This window comes from Corvus kubaryi, unplaced genomic scaffold (genome assembly GCF_017639235.1).
Source record: "Corvus kubaryi isolate FWS band 111438036 unplaced genomic scaffold, C.kubaryi_AGA036_p1.0 37385, whole genome shotgun sequence".
In the NCBI taxonomy this organism is placed as follows: Eukaryota; Metazoa; Chordata; class Aves; order Passeriformes; family Corvidae; genus Corvus; species Corvus kubaryi.
In genome coordinates this window covers 16,479,919-16,500,324 of record NW_024581127.1, presented here as the reverse complement: position 1 = coordinate 16,500,324, position 20,406 = coordinate 16,479,919, and the positions used below count along the sequence as shown (strand labels likewise).

At 37.0% G+C, this 20,406-nt stretch overlaps 1 protein-coding gene across 2 annotated transcripts in view; it reads left to right on the top strand.

Moving 5' to 3' along the window:
• Positions 1-18,276, top strand: part of FZD6 (frizzled class receptor 6) — a 29,522-nt gene extending 11,246 nt beyond the window's left edge. For both annotated transcript variants that reach the window (XM_042036464.1, XM_042036465.1), the window contains exons 3-7: positions 8,010-8,206; positions 10,602-11,619; positions 13,974-14,122; positions 15,364-15,792; positions 16,287-18,276. In XM_042036464.1, the coding sequence (XP_041892398.1) occupies positions 8,010-8,206; positions 10,602-11,619; positions 13,974-14,122; positions 15,364-15,792; positions 16,287-16,443 (1,950 nt within the window). In that variant the 3' untranslated portion in view covers positions 16,444-18,276. The remainder of the gene's footprint in view (positions 1-8,009; positions 8,207-10,601; positions 11,620-13,973; positions 14,123-15,363; positions 15,793-16,286) is intronic.
• The last annotated feature ends 2,130 nt before the right edge of the window (positions 18,277-20,406 follow it).

Sequence of the window (20,406 nt, the reverse complement as noted above, 5' to 3'; positions counted from 1 at the left end):
ACGCTGGGCTGTCCCCATGCTTTGTTTGCAGCCCTTTGACAGTCTAGGTGCATGTGTTGCCTTTGCTGTTCGGTTGAAGGACAAAAATAAGCTTTTATCTTTGCAAACATCTTTCACAGCAGAACAGCATCATTTGTCTCACTGGCTTGTTTACTACCCTTTTCTTTTCTCTACACCACCGCCACCCTCTACCAGCTCTTTGAACTCCAGATTTTCCTGGAGTAGGGAACTTCAACTATTGTCTTTTCAACTTGGCAACCTACTTTGTAATCTGACAAAATAGTTCATTCTTATCTATGTAAATGTTAAATGGATTACATTTTTAAATGTTTGAAAAGCTTTTAGATTAAACACAACTTCATATACTTTTAGTCTATTGTGGAAGCTGCAGAAAGTAATGCTGCTTTTTAAAAAGCAGCTTATTAAAACAGAAATCAAATTCATGTGTGTTTGATGGTTTTCTTTTACCTCTGTTAAATCAGGATGCACAAAAAATGCATAATGAGCTTACAAGTATTCATATTTCTAATATATATATCTTATATACATTTATAGCTAAAATATTTTGTTCCTATTGATGACTTTCAGTCCTGAAAAACTTTTGTTGTTTTACCCATGTAATTTTAACTGACTTGAGAAAATACAGATTACAACTGATACTTCCTGCTGGCAGCAGTAGCTGATTATTACCCACAACTCAGGTAGGGACATGGAGTATATGGGCCCTCGAATGAGTTCATACCATGTTCCTTGGTAGTTTAAAGGATGGTTGGCATTGCACTAACATTTTTGAGCATTCCCATGTTCCTGTTTTGCAGTTCTGCTGTTAAGTAGCAGCTTTTAGCAGGCACGTAGCAACAAGACACTGACACTTAAACTGCCTAGGCCTCCTGCAAAATCCTTACATGCCAGATTAAGTGTATTTAACTTGCCTTTGATCTAAATTCATCAATGTAACTTCCAGTGGGAAGAACCTAGTCTTTTCTCAACCTTTCTTTGAATCTATTGAACTTGAAAATTTCATCCTTAATTCAGTTTCATGTGTTGGGACATTTATTTATCATGACTTAGTTAATTGTGCATGAATTAGAAGTCAGAGATTCTTGGCAGCTGCTTCGCTATGGCCATCGGCAAATTGCCACCCTTGCCAGCCCATTTAGGAATTGCATGAAGGCATTAACCTCTCTGGGTGTGATGCTAATCTTGTTTGCATCCAGGCCAGAATAACTCTATTGTAACAGTAGTGTAGGATTAAATCAACCGTGCCATATTTGCTCCGCTGTTTTTAATTGAAACAGATTGTCATTGTAAAAGTGGCTAAAGATACTGTGAAGATTGTTAGCAAAACTCTATGAGTGTGAAGGGTAATTACTGTCTCTTCTTCTGAGATCATTTATGTGCACTGTGATTGACAGTGGCTGTATTTCCTGGCTATCACATCTGAAAACTTATATATTTATAAATATATTTGGTTTAGGGTTTGAAGCTGTACTTAATTCTGTAGTGACTGGATAGTAGGTGTGTTTGTATGGTACTTTAAATTATTAATAATTAATTTTTAATTATTAATCATTAAGGTGCCCTGTGAGAAGCAAGGGAGTTGGCAATCCTTCTGGGTCCCTTCCAACTTGAGATATTCCATGGCTCTAATTATTCATTATTTAGGTAGGTGTTATTTCCTGAAAAGCAGGTAACATTTTTACATGAATTGCAATGTGTATCTTTGATATAGTAGGTAGGAATCTGAGGTGCACAGTGTAGTATAATTGTAGAAATACAGACTTAAGCCTGCCTTTGCTTCAGTGACTGAAATACAGTTATGTAAGCAACAAAGTTGAAATGTTATTGCTTTAAGTCACAAGATCTGTATCAAAGGGGTGACATGGCTTAACACTGAGACAGTTGGTGTCTGTCATTGTTTAACTTAGTTAACCTCAGTGTTAACTAGATTAATGAAGCTAAATGTTTTAACATGGTAGGTAGAACTCAGTGGTTAGGAGAACAGGTTGTTGCTGTCTTAGATATGCGACTCCAGTGGCTGAACAAAAGCTCGAATCCTCTGTGTATCTCAGCAATTCAAGGTATTTCCTGTCTCTTACAATAAAGGTTTGCCATAGATGATTGTAACAGAGACCTTGATAATTCAATCCACAGTTTTCTATATTATCTAGGTATCTCTGTGACATTAACTAGCAGGGTACAGGAGACTATTTCCACTTACTTGTTTTGGCATATGCTGGTAGTTATCATACATCAGAACCCCAGAGACTGATCATCTCTGGTAATGCTTTTCTCTAGGATCAGAATGAGATGAGGTACAACAGAGTGTTTGGAACGTCTGCATGGAATAATGAACTTGATTCTTTTGTGTCTTGGAGTTGTAAGCCTGCTGAGCACAAAACAGAGAAGCATGCTGAGCACAGGATTCACAAATACTTCTAGGTTGCAATTTACTTGGCAAAGCACATTTAAGAATTTAGACATTTATTTCTGTGTTTTGCACCATTTGTTTTCTCTTGTCTCAGTTGTGTTACTGTTTGTAGAACCACACCATAACTGGATTTCTGAGGTAGCTTGGCTTTGCCGCTGGAGAAAATATAACATAGACACACCTCATAAGGAATCTAGGACTTAGTAAGGTGTTCATGTTTTGTTAGTGGAAAGTTTTCATCCCACTGCAGTCCTCAGTTCTTCACTGATACTGCTTGAGGCAGTGCCCCTCTTGCTGTTACAGACTGCATCATCTTTCACTCTACAGTTGCTATTAGTTTGTTGGTTTGGTTTTTTTTATTTGTGGTGTTGTTTTTTTAAGATTGTCACTGTATTCTTGCTTGCCTTATATTTACTGAGTTTTGCTTCCTGTTGTCAAGAAGATAAGAATTTATATTTCAGGATTTATATTGGCTGTGTGAGGCTCCATTTCTGTTTTTTGAAGAGTCTGGTTCCATTCTAACATTTTTAACATTCTTGTCACTCAATGTGCAGATTTTCATCTCTTCTTCATATGACAGGACAGTGGTTGCTAATGCTTGAAATGCCAAGTGCCTTAGTTTCCTGGAAGAGCAAATTTTGTGAGTTTGTGCCACATGCAGACCCTGAACTTCCTGAAGAGAGGAGGATAATGGTATAAGATTCTGAGTTTAATCCCTGACTTGGATGCTTAGGACACCAGCATGTGCATGCATGCAGCTTACCCAGCTAACCACTTGAGTAAAAAGTGGTTCGTGGCTGGGACATCCATGGTTCACATGAAGTGCCCTTGAAGCCACTGGATCTTAACTGTCAGTGAGCTTGTGATCTTGACTTTACTTTTTGCTTCCAGACTGTGCAGCTGGAGGAGCAAATACTTTGGTTTTGGTAAGATTTTGCTTTTATGGTCCATCAGGAAATGCAGACATACTATTTTCTATGAGGAAACTTTTCCATTTTGGCTAGCTGGAAATGAAGCCCACATTTAAAAATACCTCATTGTTAGCAGAGTTCCAGGCACAATTCACTAACACTTCTGCTGTTCTTAAATGGTAAAAGTAGGCAGTTGCTGAAATAAATCTGTGTTTTACAAATCCCATTTGTGTGTGCTTGAGGCAAAGTTTTACATTGTGTAGAGTTTTTTTGGTTGAGAAAACTCATTGGCTGCAAAATCTATTAGAGTTTTTCGAGGGACTCCATACTTTTGTTGAAAGGGATAATTCAGATGGTATATTATATATTACTTCAGTTTTCAAAAACTTGGTCACAGCCTATGTTTTTTTAAGACTCTGCTGGTAACCCATTGGAGACTTTGTTTTCCAATGCCTGCCTAAATAAGAAGAAGAAAAGTAGAAATAAATAAATAAATAAATGTTTTTTCCCAATAAGAGATATTAAATCCTGAGCTGATAGTTTCATGCTATACCAAATAATTTACTAGAGTGGTTGCCCTTAGTTACTTGTACTGAAACCTCTGATACCCAACTAATTCATAAATGCACCTAGAAGAAGGGTGCATACTAAATTTGCTGAGAAAACAAAATGGGTTGAAAGAATTGCAGAAAGATCTTGTGCTAGAAGCAACTAGACAATAAAATGGTAGCTGGGATTTAGGGTAGGGAAATGCAGAGTAATAAATGTGGGGGAAAATAACTCCCAGAGTAATAAATATGGGGGGAAAATAACACCCACTATCCATACAAGTGGGTGGGCACAATATTTTATCAGTTACTGTCACTCAGTCTTTGTTGTCACTGGAAATGTGATGTCAGTGTTCAAATGTAGTCAAGGCAAATAGAAGGCAAAGTATGTTATGAAAGGAACAGAAATCAAAATTTAAAGCATTACCATACTAATATATAAATATATAAATGATAATAGGAGGACAAAATGACATGGAAAAAGTGTAGTGCGATCTGTTAGCTGTTTGTCAAAACACACATTAGGCTGCAAAACCAGAAGTTACAATAAACAGATAAAATGCAGTATTTGCTCAGCAATGCCGGCTTAAATTATGCAGGATAACTCACTGCTGTAGTATTTTACAAAGGGTTTAAGCTTAAGTGATTGAAAAAGGGATAAGATGCGTTTCAGGAAGAAAGGTTTGTCACTGTCTTTTCAACACAGTGGTTGTGTTACAGCGTGCAGCTTGTTTCGTAAACCCTTGATTGTAGGAAATTGGGGGAGATATCGGGTTGTCTTATTACAAAGCCCCTTGCTACCAGCCAGGGTGGAATGAGGTGTCCAGCTGAATGGTCTAACTCGGGAGGACAGCTTGTGTTTTCAGAACATCAAACTTCTTGCTCTTGTGCTCATACTTTCAAGTGTCAGAAGGTAAATATTTTTAGCAAGCTGAAATAAATAAAATAAATCCTGTAAGAACAGTTACTCTTGGCAGCCAAGTCTTTGGAATTCTACTCTGATTGCTTTATAGGCTAAATATAGCATTCTTCCTAAAAATTTGCATTTTTCAATTTATCGGTTAGGGTGGTTTTGCATTTAAATAAAATATGCTCTTTAAACAAGTGTTTAGACAATGACAACATGCTTTAGTAAAACTCTTGCAAACATTTTATTTTTGCTTGTTGTTCATTATCTACCTCTAATATGTATTATTATAGATATTATAGATATAGATACAGTATCATTATAGATATTGTGATTCTTGTGATATTCCAGCTTTTAAGTAGCTTCATATAACAGAAACTCTGCTGGAGTAGTAAAGGTTGGTTTTATGTCCTGACTTTCTTCACTGGAAGTTTTCTTTATGTTAATTTTCTGTATCAAAGGAGCAAGCTTGAAATATGTAACCTTATTAGCTATGTCGGAAAATGCTATTTAAAAACTGTTGAGTTGCTTATCAAAATAGTTGGTAAAATACCTCTGTAGGTAAAGTTGGTTTCGTTGATATAAATATTGAGATTTTTTTAAATCTTTACTTTTCTAGATGAGGTTGCTGAAAAAGTTTTTGGCAGGTAGTCCAAAACTTGCTCTAGAAAATTAATTTTACATTTTATCAAGTGAGATGAGCTATGGGGGACAAGAAGGAAGAATTCACAACAATCAAGACAAATTCTACAAGAATTTGTATGTCAAAATGTCAAAAGTAAACTCAATTTCTGTAACAATTGAATATGACTACCCAGGCTATTGTCTTTATCCTAAGTTCCAGGAAGAACAGAGCAAATGTAAATTAACATCTGAGAAGAAAAGAAAAATCATAATTATGCAAAGGGAATTTAATTCATTTAGGGTGAGCTCCTGACTACTTTTTTCATCTGAAGCTGTGCAGCCTTTAGGAAATAATCTAATTTAGGGAACTGGAACACAGTATACCAGAACTGCCTTTCTCTCCCTGTCATGAAATACTCATATCTTGGATTCCAGCAAAGACAGCTCCAGAGCAGGCATCCAGAGAGGGGATCGAACTTCTGTGTGCCTGTTGTAATGGCATGTGCAGATGCAGCACACAGCTGGAGTGCTCTGAAGGGTACTGCCAACATTTTTTTGGTTTATCATAAAGCACTTTTATGTTATTTTTGCTCTGCCTTGTCGTCTTCCTTCCTCCCCACACATGCCTGTATTTATTACCAAAGTCCCTTGAGGAGTTGTACATATTCCATTTTGTAAGGGAAATTTATTTATCAATGTCTTCTCTTTTAAACTGCATGTTCAGTAGTAAGACTTGCTCTTTGATAAGGATATATATATAAAAAAAATAAATAAAAAAACATATATCTATTTGGGTTACTTAAAAGCTGAAAGAAGTAAGGATGCTGTTCTGAACTCAGAATCTAATCCTTCCTTTTACAGCCATTGGTTGAATGTTTGAAAGACATAGATATTGGTGGCAAAGAATTAAAAAAAATTCTTACTAAATAAAAATCTTACTTAAAGCTTGGCCTACTTTGAAAATTCTATACAGTGTCCCTGTTTAACATCACACTTCACAGTGTGTTAAATACTGTTTTCGCTTTCCTGACGCATGAATTTTGCTAGTTACATGTGGTGTGAAGGTTCCTTATTCCTGAAATACAAGAGCTTTAAACAAAAAGACAGCTTAAAAAGCACTTAGGCTGACGTGATGCTGCAGCTGGATTTCACCCTCAGCCATGGGTTAGTTCCCTCCCAGTGGTGTTTAAATCAGCTTGTTACAGTCTCACAAGCTGGAGCAGGAGGGGGTACCTGGTGTGGCAGGCACTGCGGTGAGCAGCACCCTGCAGTGCATCCAGAGCTTAGGGCCGGCTGGAGCAGCAGCGGGATCGCAGCCTTCCCGCACGAGCACACCCCCCAGCTGGGCTGCCCTGCGCTCTGCTTCCCTCCCTTTTCCCTGGGACTCCTTGCAGGCCTGGTGAGCGAGCTGGAGCGGACTGATCCGTCCTGCCTGCCACCCCAGTGCTTCTGTGTGGGTCAGATGTTGTCACACCATGTGTGTGCCTTGTGTCCTGGCAGTGCCTGGCACCTCGTGGCCCTACCTGGTCTGGAATGGAGTATCCGTGCCCAGTCACCGAGAGGTCACCAACACAGGGTTGGCTGCTTCAGTTTTATTTCTGCCTGTGCTCTCTCATGCGAGGCCCTGCTTCCACAGCCCCCCAGCTCCTCTGCTCCCTCCTGTGGGCCCCGATGCTGTGGACATTGGGCCCATGTAGGATTAGGAGGGTGCCTGGTGATGCTGTCAGTGTGGCAGCTCTCACTTCCATAAGCTGTGCTTAAATCAGTGCAGAGCACTTGCGAAAATGACTGATAACTCCTGCTTTGTCTGAAATTTGCACACACAGTAGTACTTCGGCCAAAAAAATTTGCCCTAAATAATAAAGCTGGGAAAATGTAGAAAGGAAAGGCTGGGTTTTTTTACTTAAAAGCCTGACTATGAATAATCAATTGAATGAATTGAGCAGAAAAAGTTAAACTTCGTTCTGTGAATTCTCTAGTGAGAACAGTCATCAATTACTCACTGCCTGGTACTTGGTAACACAGGCAAAGAAATTCTCAGTCATGTTGAGCGAGATTTGAAATTAGATATTTAAAAATGAGAAATAATGATATTTGATTCTCAGTAATCAAAGAAAACCCCAAATTTCTTTAGAGTGAGAGAAGATGAGTACAACACACCACTTAGGAGTGAAAATGTAATCTAACAGAAACTATAGGAACAGACACACCTTGAAAATCCTCAGGGCATTTGTTTAGAAGCTGACTGGTGTACAAAGGAACTCAGTGTTTTACTCTATTTTTTAAATATGTTGGACATTCATAATACCTTTCAGATTTCTAATGTTGTCAAATAGGAAAAATGAAGTTTGGGTAGTCAGAGATTTTCCAAGAGCCTGGGGCAAGGGCTGGGCTTGAAGTGTTAATGGATCCTCTTGCCACTCAGGCCAGTGGGTTTTGCTTTTTCAAAACTGCTGAACAAACATTATTTTCTGGTATCTTTTCAAACCTACATAGAATCAAATGTGAGCCCTAATGATGAAAGTTAGTTTTGGTGCTTTGAATTATCTTTTTAAAATTGCTAACCAAAGCCTTTTTCTACCCTGTAGCCTTTTCTTATTCTTATGAATCTTCACTGTTCACCAGACGTCCACACATTTCTGTGCAGAGCCTTTGTCCCTGCCTGCCTAGATCAGATTCACGTGATTCACCCCTGTCGAAGCCTCTGTGAGAAAGTGTATTCGGACTGTAAGCAGTTGATGGACACTTTTGGAATTGCATGGCCTGAAGAGCTGGAATGCAGCAGGTATTTTTCATATTGACAGGTGGTGGGAGTGGTATTTTCATATTTGACCTAGACTGAGTTGAAAATCTGGGACAGAATGTTAAATACCACCTAGCTGTAACTTCCTTAGTATGCTGACCCTGCAGTGCTTATGCATGGGACCATTTCTGTATTAAAACTTTTTTGTTATTCACATGATCACCTGCATTTTCTGCAGCAGATCTTTTCAATAATCAGATCTCTGCAATAGCTTTTTTACTATAAATTTCCAGAAGTTTTAAATATTATATGTTACAGCATAGATTTCGCTTTGGTATCTGATCTCTAAACTAGGGATGATCATGCTTACTATACTAGGGGTTTTAGAAGTAATCATCGTAAGATAATGAAATATAGAATATTCTGTATTTGAACAGACACAGAACATTAAATAGTAGAAACCATATCTTGCTCCTAACTGCTTAAATGTGCAAACCTAGTCTTGTGTTGCTTTTCCTGTACTGCCTGCCAACTCTCTTGTTTGAAATGTCACCTTTTCCTCAAAAGTGTTTCCTGTTTCAGATAAAGGACAGTTAATACTTCATTTGGGGAAAAGATGTCTATATATTTTAAGTGGAAACTACTGGAAGCACTCCAGTGCAATCTTCTTGAGATTCTGACCTCCAGCTGTGGATATTTATAAATTACTAAGGCCAGATTTTTTGTTGTTGTTTGTTTGTTAACACACATCAGGTCAAGAGGTACAGGAAAGGAGCAGAGACTGGAAACTCAAATAATTTTTCTAATTCACATGCGGTTGCTAATCTGTGATAAGGCTGAGGGAGAGCTGGGACAGTAGTCCTGTGCATGGCCTCTGATAGAAATCACTATTGGAGTGAATATGACAAGTGGCATTAATGCCATTCCCCATGCAGAAAAACAGAAGTTGTAGGGTTTTACAACAAGAAGGCATTAACTTCTCCCATCTTCTGTGAGGTTCTATGCAACAATAGTGTCCCTCAGCACAGCAACTATCTTCAAGGATTGTTTTGAAAAAATAGGACAATTACAAGTGAATCCTATTATTCAATATATCTTTAAATGACATTTTAAACCAAATTATCTTTTTTTCAGGATTTAGTACAGCTCTAAATTATTTTATTACTGCTAGCATTTACTGAAAATGAACCTTTCCTGTTCATATGTGAAGTGATACCTCTGGTAGCCAGTACTGAAAAGTCCATGTCCATGTTCTGAGAAGTCCAGGATGTTCTTAGAGCAGCAGAGATCCTGCTGCTGGAGCCTATGGAAGAGGAGCTGGCGTGGGCATGGGCAGTAACTGGAATACTGAGGTTCACACTTCTGTATTCTTACAGACATACATGAAGCCAATTAAGACAATGCTTAAATGAAGTTCACTCTTCACATGAAGTTTCCACATGTACTGCTCCAGACTGTGGTTAATGAAAGAATCTGCCATAGAATCGGTTTTCTTAACAATTAGTCTGGATTTACTTGGACAGCATGATAATGCAGTAAAACAGAGAACTGAAGGAGTTTTTAGCTTGAGCTGAGCTTGGATACTGAATTGAGGGACTCTTGTAATAATGTTTGACAAAGACTGTTGAGATAACAGAATTTTACTTTAAAAGCTAGAATGCAGAACTTGTTCCTTTTAAACATAAACTTGGAATGCATATGAACATAAATCCCATTTTGAGTAAATCCTTACTTGCTTGAGTTATATAATCTTGTTTGAAGATACATCCAGCACTGCAAATATGGTATTACCTACATAAAATTGCATCTTGTTTCCAATTAAAACCTTAAACAATTCAATCTTGAGCAATTTTTCAATGAACATCGTACAGCTAGAAAATTGCTAAGATATTAATAATTTTTTTACAGTGCTTGTATTTTCTGCCTGTGCTTTTTTTTCAGTTAGGTAGTTTATTGTTGTTGACAATGAATAGCAGTACAGCACAAAAAATTGTATTAATCATGTGCTAGTCATCAGTTGTGATGTCAGTCTTCTTCCTTAATTGAAGCTCGCATTTGGACAAGATTTTTTGCTGTCTTCAACACTCTGTGTTCGAAATTTAAAGAAAAAACTGCTGTAAATATTTTATGTACACATGTAAAAGTTTAGTAGAATCTTAAATTGTAGAATGGTTGCAATTGGAGTCGTATTTCGTAAACTGTAAAACAACAGCAGGAGAGCAACAGTTAAATAAACACATTTGAAATCTTCTAAAATGCAGATATTTGAAGTTTGGCTTTTATAATGCCATCTGATTTTTTTTCATATAATGCATATTTGCATTATCTATAAGATTTTAACAGTGCTTAGGATCAGATTTTTCTCATATTTCTAAGAAGTAGTTCTAGTTGAGAATGAGGACTATTGAGATATTTTCTCTTCTGTTTATTTATTTAGACTAATCAATTGTGATGAGACTGTTCCTGCCACTGCTGCTGTAACTACAAACATTCATGGAACCCAGAAGACCCCAAGCCAGATCCGAAGGGATTATGGATTCTGGTGTCCCCGGCACCTACACACTAGCAATGGACAAGGCTACAAGTTTCTAGGAATTGATCAGTGTGCACCCCCATGTCCCAATATGTACTTCAAAAATTATGAATTGGATGTGGCAAAAAGCTTCATTGGAATAGTTTCAATCTTTTGTCTTTGTGCTACACTTTTCACGTTCCTGACTTTTCTGATTGATGTTAAAAGGTTTAGGTACCCAGAGAGACCAATCATATATTACTCTGTCTGTTACAGCATAGTCTCTCTAATGTACTTTATTGGATTTTTACTTGGGAACAGAACTGCCTGTAATGAGGCAGATGATAAGTTAGAAATTGGTGAAACGGTTGTTCTTGGCTCCCAAAACAAAGCCTGTACTGTCCTTTTCATGGTTTTGTACTTTTTCACTATGGCAGGAACTATCTGGTGGGTGATTCTGACAATCACTTGGTTCCTTGCAGCAGGAAGAAAATGGAGCTGTGAAGCTATTGCACAAAAGGCCATGTGGTTCCATGCAGTCGCCTGGGGAATACCTGGTTTTCTAACCATTATGCTCCTTGCAATGAACAAAGTTGAAGGGGACAATATCAGTGGAGTTTGTTTTGTGGGTCTCTATGACCTGGACGCCTCTCTGTACTTCGTGCTTTTGCCGTTGTGCCTTTGTGTTTTTTTTGGTCTCTCTCTCCTTTTAGCTGGCATTATTTCTCTAAACCACGTGCGGCAGGTCATTCAGCATGATGGCAGGAACCAGGAGAAGCTCAAGAAATTCATGATCCGAATTGGAGTTTTTAGTGGTTTGTACTTGGTGCCACTCGTGGCACTTCTTGGATGTTACGTTTATGAACTGGTGAACCGGAAAATCTGGGAAACTACTTGGGTGTTTGACCACTGTGACCAGTACCATATTCCTTGTCCTTATCAGGCAAGTAACATTTTCCTTTATAAATAATACTATAACGTTAATTAGCAAAACCCCTTATGCATATCTGCCATGCAATGAGTAAATTATTTTCATGTAAAGTAATCAGTTCAAAATCATGGAGTGATTAATTCCTCTGTAAGTCAAAATCAGTGGAATGTTACTTTTGCTTTTAAAATTTTAATCTAGTTGGTAGCATTCAACAATTAAATTCCAACTTGCAGCTCTAACAGAATATATAACTTTTTTATGGTATTTGAACTTCATGTTACAAATTGTGATGGAGGAGGGTCATTCTCCCCAATATTTGTTTCTAAAAGTATTTGCTTAGTACTTGGGTGCCAAGTTCAGTATCAAACTGCGTAAGTTGAATTTTCATCAATTTCAGTCGAAGCTGAAACAATGATTTTTGAAAATTGGGAGTAAAATGGATTTTAAATGCTGCCTATAACCACAGATTTAAAATCACTTTTTTCTTTTCTTTAAAGTGTGGAAGTGTAAACCACTTGAAATTACAGAACAAATTTCCAATAGATTTTTTCCACAATAGCTGTCATTTGCAGGCTGATTTTCAGAAATGTGAGGAATTCTTTATTAAGGAACCAACCAAAAAAAGAAAGCAAATAAGGAAAAAAAACCTCAACCACACTTAAAATTGTGGAGGTGGTTGTATTTAACATTTGCCTCTTAAAATCAAACTTCCTTGGAAAGACTTTTAAATTAAATCTGCCTATGTTCATTAAATCTGTTGCAGTTTCAGGGAGTGTTACATACTTACAGGTATTGTTTCTTTCCATTTAAGAACGAATATATAAGAAGACAAGGTCATCAAGAGAAATACAAGTGTCTCATGTCATCTTTCATTGCATCACAGTTCCCATCTATGTTTTTGCTGCAATAAACTATCATTAAAAATGAGGAATAAACCATAGGCATTATGGAATGATAAAGATTGATCTCTTTACGTTCTTAAACATTACTTACTATCCTCTGGATTTAAGTCAGTGTAGGCTGAGAATAGCACAGGTCACAGACAAGACAATTATTTTGGCTTCCAATTATTAGCAAGTGTATTTTGGCTTCAGTGGGTTTTATTCTGAGCTCTGTATAAACCTAAATGCTTTGGAATATACAAGTTTGAAAACAAGACTTTTATGCTTTAAAAAAAAAATCAAGAAACTTGTTTTGTAGTGCTTGACTGTAACAGCTTGGCATAATAACACAAAGCATGTGTTTTTAGCCTCTAATTAGCCCATTGGAAGGAAGAAATAGCAACATTAAATATTGCACAAAGATCTACTCTATGGGATCTGTCCCTATAAGAGACAGTGTGTGCTAATTGTGGAATAGCTTAAAGTGCTTGGCCTTCATTTACCTGAGCTGGCTTGTAGACTTTTGTTACTTTTGCCAGATGAAAACCAAATGAAAACAAACTGAAGTAGCTAATGTTACCTGGCCAACAAAAATAGTGACTTTCATAGATGGGTCTGGCAGATGAGACAAGTAGCATAAATTAAATTTGCAGCATGAGAGCAGAAGATAATGATCTCTCACTGAGTTAAATGTCTCAGCTCCTATGATACAGTTCTGCAAATAGGTGGATTAATTTTGCAATAAACAGAAAGCTACTGTGTAGTTCTCTGTGGCTCCTTGAAGATGCTGTCTAATCAGATTAACTCCCAACTAATCCTTCCAGTACCTGAAGGGAGCCTACAAGAAAGAGGAAGAGAGACTTTCTACAAGGGCATGTAGTAACAGGACAAGGGGGAATAGCTTTGAACTGAAAAGTGAGTAAGTTTAGATTAGATATTAGGAAGAAATCCTTTGCTTTAAAGGTGGAGAGGCACTGAAACAGGTTTCTCAGAGAAGTTACGGACACCTCATCCCTGGAAGTGTTCAAGGCTAGGCTGGATGGGGCTTTGATCAACTTGATCTACTGGGAAGTGTCCCTGCCTGTGGCAGCTGGGGTGGAACTTGATGATCTTTAAGGTCCCTTCCAACCCAAACCATTCTGTGATTCTGTGAGCCACTTGCTGTTTCTTTTAAGTTGAAGGGATCAATCTTTGACACTTACCTCTGGAGAACATGTTTACTAATACTATTACTCCCCAAATTATCTTTCCTTTCAATTTAGAAGAAAAACATTTCCTTCCGACAGATCTCTTCTGTGTATATATTCAGCTGAACCACACCTGACTTGACTCTACATGTCTGATGTTTGTCCGCTGTACAAGCCTCAACAAAGAACAACAGTCATAAGGAGAAAGTCTCTCATTTGAGAAATTTGTTTTCCTCATTTAAAAAAATCAACAAGTATATTTTCTTCTTTACATTTATTAAACTTTGGTATCTTCTAGGCAAAGGCACTAGCAAGACCGGAAATATTTTTGTTTCTGATGAAATATTTGCTAACATTAATTGTTGGCATATCTCCAGTGTTCTGGGTGGGAAGTAAAAAGACCTGTTCCGAATGGGCCAATTTCTTCAACAGAAACCGCAAAAGAGAGTAAGAAATTTTTTTTCTCTGTTTTTTAAAGTGTATACCTAAATTTGGCTTTCAGACATGTTTCTTTATATATAGCTCAGGTAATCAAAATATTGTCCTCAGACCCTAAATCCTGCTTTGGGCATCAGCAGAAGTCCATTGGAGTCTGGGGAAGTTTTACATATGCAGTGACTTTTTGGCAACATTCTCAGAATACAGAAAATATTTTCCTCTGCTGATTTCTTTCTTGTAGAGCAGAAGGTGTGTTGCTGTTTTAGCATTGGCTAATACATCTCTGGTTTCCAGCTGAAGGAGGGAAGATAATTTCAGCCAGCAGTTTAGTCCTTTTCGTGTGTTGTGACCACTTCATTTGACACAGTACAGACACTATGTTTACTGTCATGCAATAATAATATCCTTTCTCCTCCTCTGCCAGGCTTGTCTTATTTTAAAATTAATATTCATTGAACCCTCCTTAGTATCACTTTTATTGCATTAATCTAGTCTCACTTTTTTTTTTTTAATGAAACAGAAGAATTCAGTTTTATTGTCTAATTTTAGCAAATTTGTATCTATGGATTTAAACAGCTTATAAATTTTGTCTCAATTTCTTGTAGTTGTCATTTTTTCAATTCTTTTCTATGCCTTGATTATTTCTTTTCAGATTATCTGTTACTTATTAATTATACTGTGGTTTTAGATAATTTTGTTTCTTTGGATTTCCCAAGGCAGTAGTCTCTAAGCTCTTTTTATTTTACATCTACATTCCTCGATGGTGAATTTGTAGCTTCCTTTCCCTCTCCCCTTTTTTTCCATTTCCTGTATAATTTTTTGTTGTGTTTCAGATGTTAATTGCTTTTAGCTACAAGGATTTAAAAATAATGAAGTCATTTTTATAATGCTTACCTTTCTTCAGTTGAAGGAGGTTGACTATATAAAGTTAACTTAGTAATGCAGCTGCTTATGAGCTAATCCTTCTTTTCTCTCTAGTAGATCATTAATCTACTTTAGTCATTGGACCTATTTGCAGAAGTACAAAATGTAGAAATCTGCTTTATTTATTTGTTCCACAGACAATTCCTTTGGAGCCATTATGATTTTTTCTCCTCTTTTCACATATAATTCTTTTCCCTGTGTTCATTAACATCCATCTCAGGCTGCATCATTGGTTGCTGTTCTTTCAGGGTTTTGTGTACTAGTCTTTATTATATTATAGCTAAGGTTATCCTCTTTGTTCAATTATGTGCTTGTACTCCTTTCAGTCCAATCAGTGAGAGTCGAAGAGTGCTGCAAGAATCATGTGAATTTTTCTTGAGGCACAATTCCAAAGTTAAACATAAAAAGAAGCACTACAAGTCAACTTCACACAGACTGAAAGTAATTTCAAAGTCAATGGGGACCAGTACAGGTGGTACAACAAATCATGGAACTTCTGCAGTAGCCATCACTAATCATGATTACTTAAGCCAAGAAACTGTGGCAGAAATTAAAACCTCTCCAGAGACATCTGAGAAAGAGATAGAGGCAGACGGAGCATCAGCCCGAAGAGTTGAGGAAGGTGAAAACAGCGGAGATCAAATGTTACACGGTTCTAAATTGACCATGGATCAGGTGGAAAGGAGAAACAAAGCAGATAGCACATGTCATATGAGTAGCTTGGCTGAGAGTATGAAGAGAGTAGCTGAAGGAAGGTAAGGCTCCCGAACTCAATCTTTTCTTTGTTTATATGTATTACCACTACTTTTGTTAGTTTTCTGTTCCTTCTCTGTGAAGAATCAGGGTTCTCTCAGTATGCAGCTGACCCTCAGTAGCTGTCAAGAGAACTTGCAGACTGTGGCCATGTATCTTTAGCATATGGGCTGTTTTGTATTTTTGTAGGATTCTTCTTTTCCTTTTAAGCGCTGTGTGCTGGAGCTTCAGCTTGTAGGATATTCTTGCCTTGTTGAACAGTGACTCTCAAGAAAACTGTGACTGCACTGCAATCACTTTGAGAGGTGACGGGTCTGAAAAAGAACGATGGTGACCGTAGGCTTGGAAAAGTGTACAGAACTGTATTGCATTCTTCTGAAAAGAATTCAGCTGAAGATACATTACAATTTCTCTACTCAATTTTTTTTCCCAGTGTAATGGAAATTAAACTGTGCTTAAAATTGACTCTCTGTGTTTTATTTTTCATTACTTACAGAATAACTCCTAAAAATGATTTTAGTGAATCTCCTTCACTACAAAGGAGCTGTTCCCAAATACCTGATGTCTCACAGTCACCTTCCGTATCACTACTCGTCTATTCAGCTTCAGACACGAGGAGAGAGTTGGATTCAGGAAACAGTTCTAATCCCTGAAAGATTGAAAATTTGTATGAACATTTGCATTGTATAAAACTGACATGAATTCTTTGTTACACTGGAAATAATGGATATTCTGTGCCTTATTAAAAAACACACATATCCTGCTTTGCACTTAAAAAATGTATGTTTCGTTAGCCATAATGTACTGTATTTAATCCTATCCAGGACTAATGGAAATTGAAGTTCTGTAGGACATGGCAATAATGTAAGAAAAATATGAGAGACTAATATTATTCCCTATATAAAGAACACTTTGTAATGAATCGCATTAAAATAATGCTTAGAAAGCACTGTTACTTCTCAAGGTATAAAATTCCATCTGCCTCTGATATTTTTCAAAACTTGTTAATTTTTTCTCTTTTTTACTGTCTCTTAAACCACGGTATCACTTAAATAAGTGATACACAAATTTCTAAATACTCTCTGAATTATGTATCATGCTGTATCAATTATAGCACTGGTTTATGGTAGCTTGTACACTGAATATGAAAGGGAATCTGGAATTACAGCAATTTATTTTGTACAGTAAAATGAATTTTGTAAATAAGTGACTGCATAAGGTCAATCTTTAGAACTACTGTTTTGTATGTATTGTACAAACTTGGGAAAGTTCATGTGCTTTCCTTAGGGTGTTACTGAAGCCAGCAGTCCCCTGGTGATCAGCCACCGTGACGCAGTTCTGAGAAAAGCGGGTTGGACCTTTATCCATAACATGCACTGATATTTGGGGTGAGATGGGTCCTGTTACAGGGATGTGTCCTGCTGCAGGGATGATGCAGAAAACGCAGCACTGTCTCAGAAAAATGCCTCTTGGAGCCTCTCCTGGTGTGGTGTTCCAGGGCATGGTGCCAAAGGAAATGCCTCAGACTCCTGGGCTCGGTGGGCACAGTCTGACGTACAGACTTTGGGCTTTTGTCCTGAGCTGCAGCGAAAGCTCTTCTCATGCTGTTTCTATGTGAGTAACTTCATTTTTTTTAAAATGCTATAGAGAAATATCTTGCAGATAACTGCTGCAAATAACTGTTGAGTTATAAGTATGCAGACTTCTTTAACAGTCTGTTTACTGAGAAGACAGCCTTAATATTTTTCCTACAAAGCCTGATTTTCTATTATGCTACAGCAATATATTTTCTCTAAATCAAAAAGGCCTTAATACATATAGCCTTTCTTATACTAGGTGGTTCTCAAGAGCAAATACTGCTGATGTGGGTAACAGTTTCATTGTCTGACTTCATTTGCATCAAGATTTTTTAAGAGCCAATGGGATTTATTACTTGAGATAATTTGGAGACAGATTTTGCTGTTTTCTAAACCTAAATGTCAATGCATTTTGTAAGACTGTCCAGCATCTTGCATTTGACCACTATTAGGAATATTTCTCAATGTTTCGATATTATGCAGAAATTTACTGTGAGTTGGGGCAGCATTCGTGGTGATGCATTGAACAATGAAAATTGCATGGTACAAAGGACATGTAAATGCTGGAACAGCAGGAACAACGGTTCTGATAAACCAAAGTTGTTTGTTTTATCCATCATGCATTAAAACTGAAATTTCTTTATATTACAGTATCTGCATTTTAGTAATTTGTAATTTATTGCCTTCAATGGGATATGCTCATTCTTTTAGAATTTTCCCATTAAAAGTACACAGAATTCTTGCTACTGAGTGGAGAGTAAGAAAGATATGAAAAATCTCCTGTGAAAAGGCAGACTAAATACCCTTCATTTTTTTAGTTCTGTTTGTAACTGGGTAACTTTATACACATGTTCAGTACTTTTGTTATTACTGTATTTGTTAGTAATAAAATACGCTGTTGTATAGTAAGAGCTTCCGAGTGGATATTTCTTAATAACTAGATGTGGCATGTTTGTTGCTCTACCTACTGCTGTAGTATTTTTGCACCTAAAACACAAGTATTTTTAGTAGGGCTGTGTGAGTTAATAAGTATTGCAATGTTTTTATTCCTCCTGTGCGAGAAACTGAGACAGAACAATGCTGGGAATTGTTCACATGAACATAGACTTATGAAGGAGTGAGGAACTTGAACAAGTTCTTTCATCTAATGTTTACAGCATTTTTTCTTTCATGACCTCTAAAGACCTCCTTTAGATTATGTAGAATACCTATTTCCATACTGCTCATGCTGCCACCTTCTTAAAATATCGATTTTTAATTTTTTAATGTTATTCCCTCTTTTTAGGAATTTCTGAAAAAAAATTGCTTTTGTGGTAACTGCTCTAAAAAGATAAATGCAAAGTAGTTTTGAATTTATAGCAATTACTGTGGACGTAAAAATAGATAAAATATCAAAGAAGTGTGAAATACGAAGCAATAATCAAAACATTGAGTGGCAGTGAAATGCATCAGTGGTAGATTGAGACTGTAGCGCTTTGTGTGTTGCAGGGCAGCTGTACCAGGAAAAACAGACTCTGAAATCCCAGGGTGATCCTTACAGCCAAACTGGCTGTGACCTCTCTGGGTGCTTTAACCACAAAGAACCCAGGCAGTAAATGGAAAGTTAAAGTGCTGTTTGAATGCTCACAACAGTGATGAGAGGAAAGAATCTGAAAGAAAAGGGGCACAGAGATGAGTCAGGGCCTGGAAGACTGCCTGGCTTATCTTGAGGGGCAGTGCAGAATCTCATAAACAGTTTCTCTAACCAAAGGTATTTATTTATTTGCTTTCCTCTTGTTATCTGGATGAAGTTAAAATAAACCATTCATGTTAAAAGGGCTGTTCTGAACCTGTGAGAATAACTTCTCCCTGGGACATTTCCATCAGCCGAAGTTGTTTAATGGAGGCTGGCAATCTTCTGGAAGATGTACTGTAAATCCAGCTATTTACATTGATACCGCCATTTTAGTCTTGTTTGGTGCCACTGTTTGCAAGAAGCTAGAATATAGGATACTGACAGCTTCTCTAGACCTGGAATTATGTGTACCAAATAGTCTTTCTCTGAACGGAGCTGTCATAAATCACTCCAAATTATGCATTGCACTGAGTTTTCAGGTTGCATATAAAATCTTTTAAAGGACAAGATGAATTTAGCATATCAAATAATACTTGATTTGTGAAATAAACAGCACCTGAAATTACCAATATGGTACTTTTATGGTACATGTTGTTTATACTGTATTTTACTGTTCCATTTTGCTAAATGTGTTTAGTGAAAACCAGAGTAGACTTTGCCTAGAGTGTAAATCTATGCACATATTTGAAAAAATAAATTGTTTACGTTTTAAACTATAAACAAAATAATGTTCGTAACATTTAAAAAGTGCTATTAGCAGAGAAGAAGAAAAATACCTGCAGTATTTAAAACCTCTTTAAATCCTTCTGTTTATTTAAATTAAAAACCCCAACAATTCAGTGATGGAGCATTAACAAGCTGAAGTATCACACTATTTTCTTTGACAACTGTTCAACTGATTTACAGAGAACTGTAGCTCCTTTTTCCTTACAGGATACAGAATATATTTGGTTTAAACAGTCAAATACAGTTGAAATTCAGAAGCAAAATAAAAAAAAAAAGAAGAGTTGAATTTATTTTATTAAAGGAGTTCAGCATTCTGCAAAACACTGAAAAATGCAGTAGCTGAAGAGGATGAGGAATCCTGTTTTGCTGTGGAGTTTGACCACCCAGTCTCAACATGCTGTTTCAAAAGGCTGCACATCAAAGGAGAAATGCTGCATCCTTCCCTTCACACTGGCCACTTGTTGGACCAGTCTTTGAAGGCATCTGGCTGCTCTCTGCCTGCATTCACTGGTAAAGCTCACTGACAGTAGTAACCAGTGGTATTTGCAGTAATTGGGATGGCTGGCACCAAAGGTATTTCAGAGTCTCGTGAGTATAAATGTTATTTCCTGCATGTTACCTTTTTTTGCACTGATTCTTTCATGCCTTTACAGGTATCATACTTGTTTTTTTTAATGGACTAGAGTTTAATTAAAGCA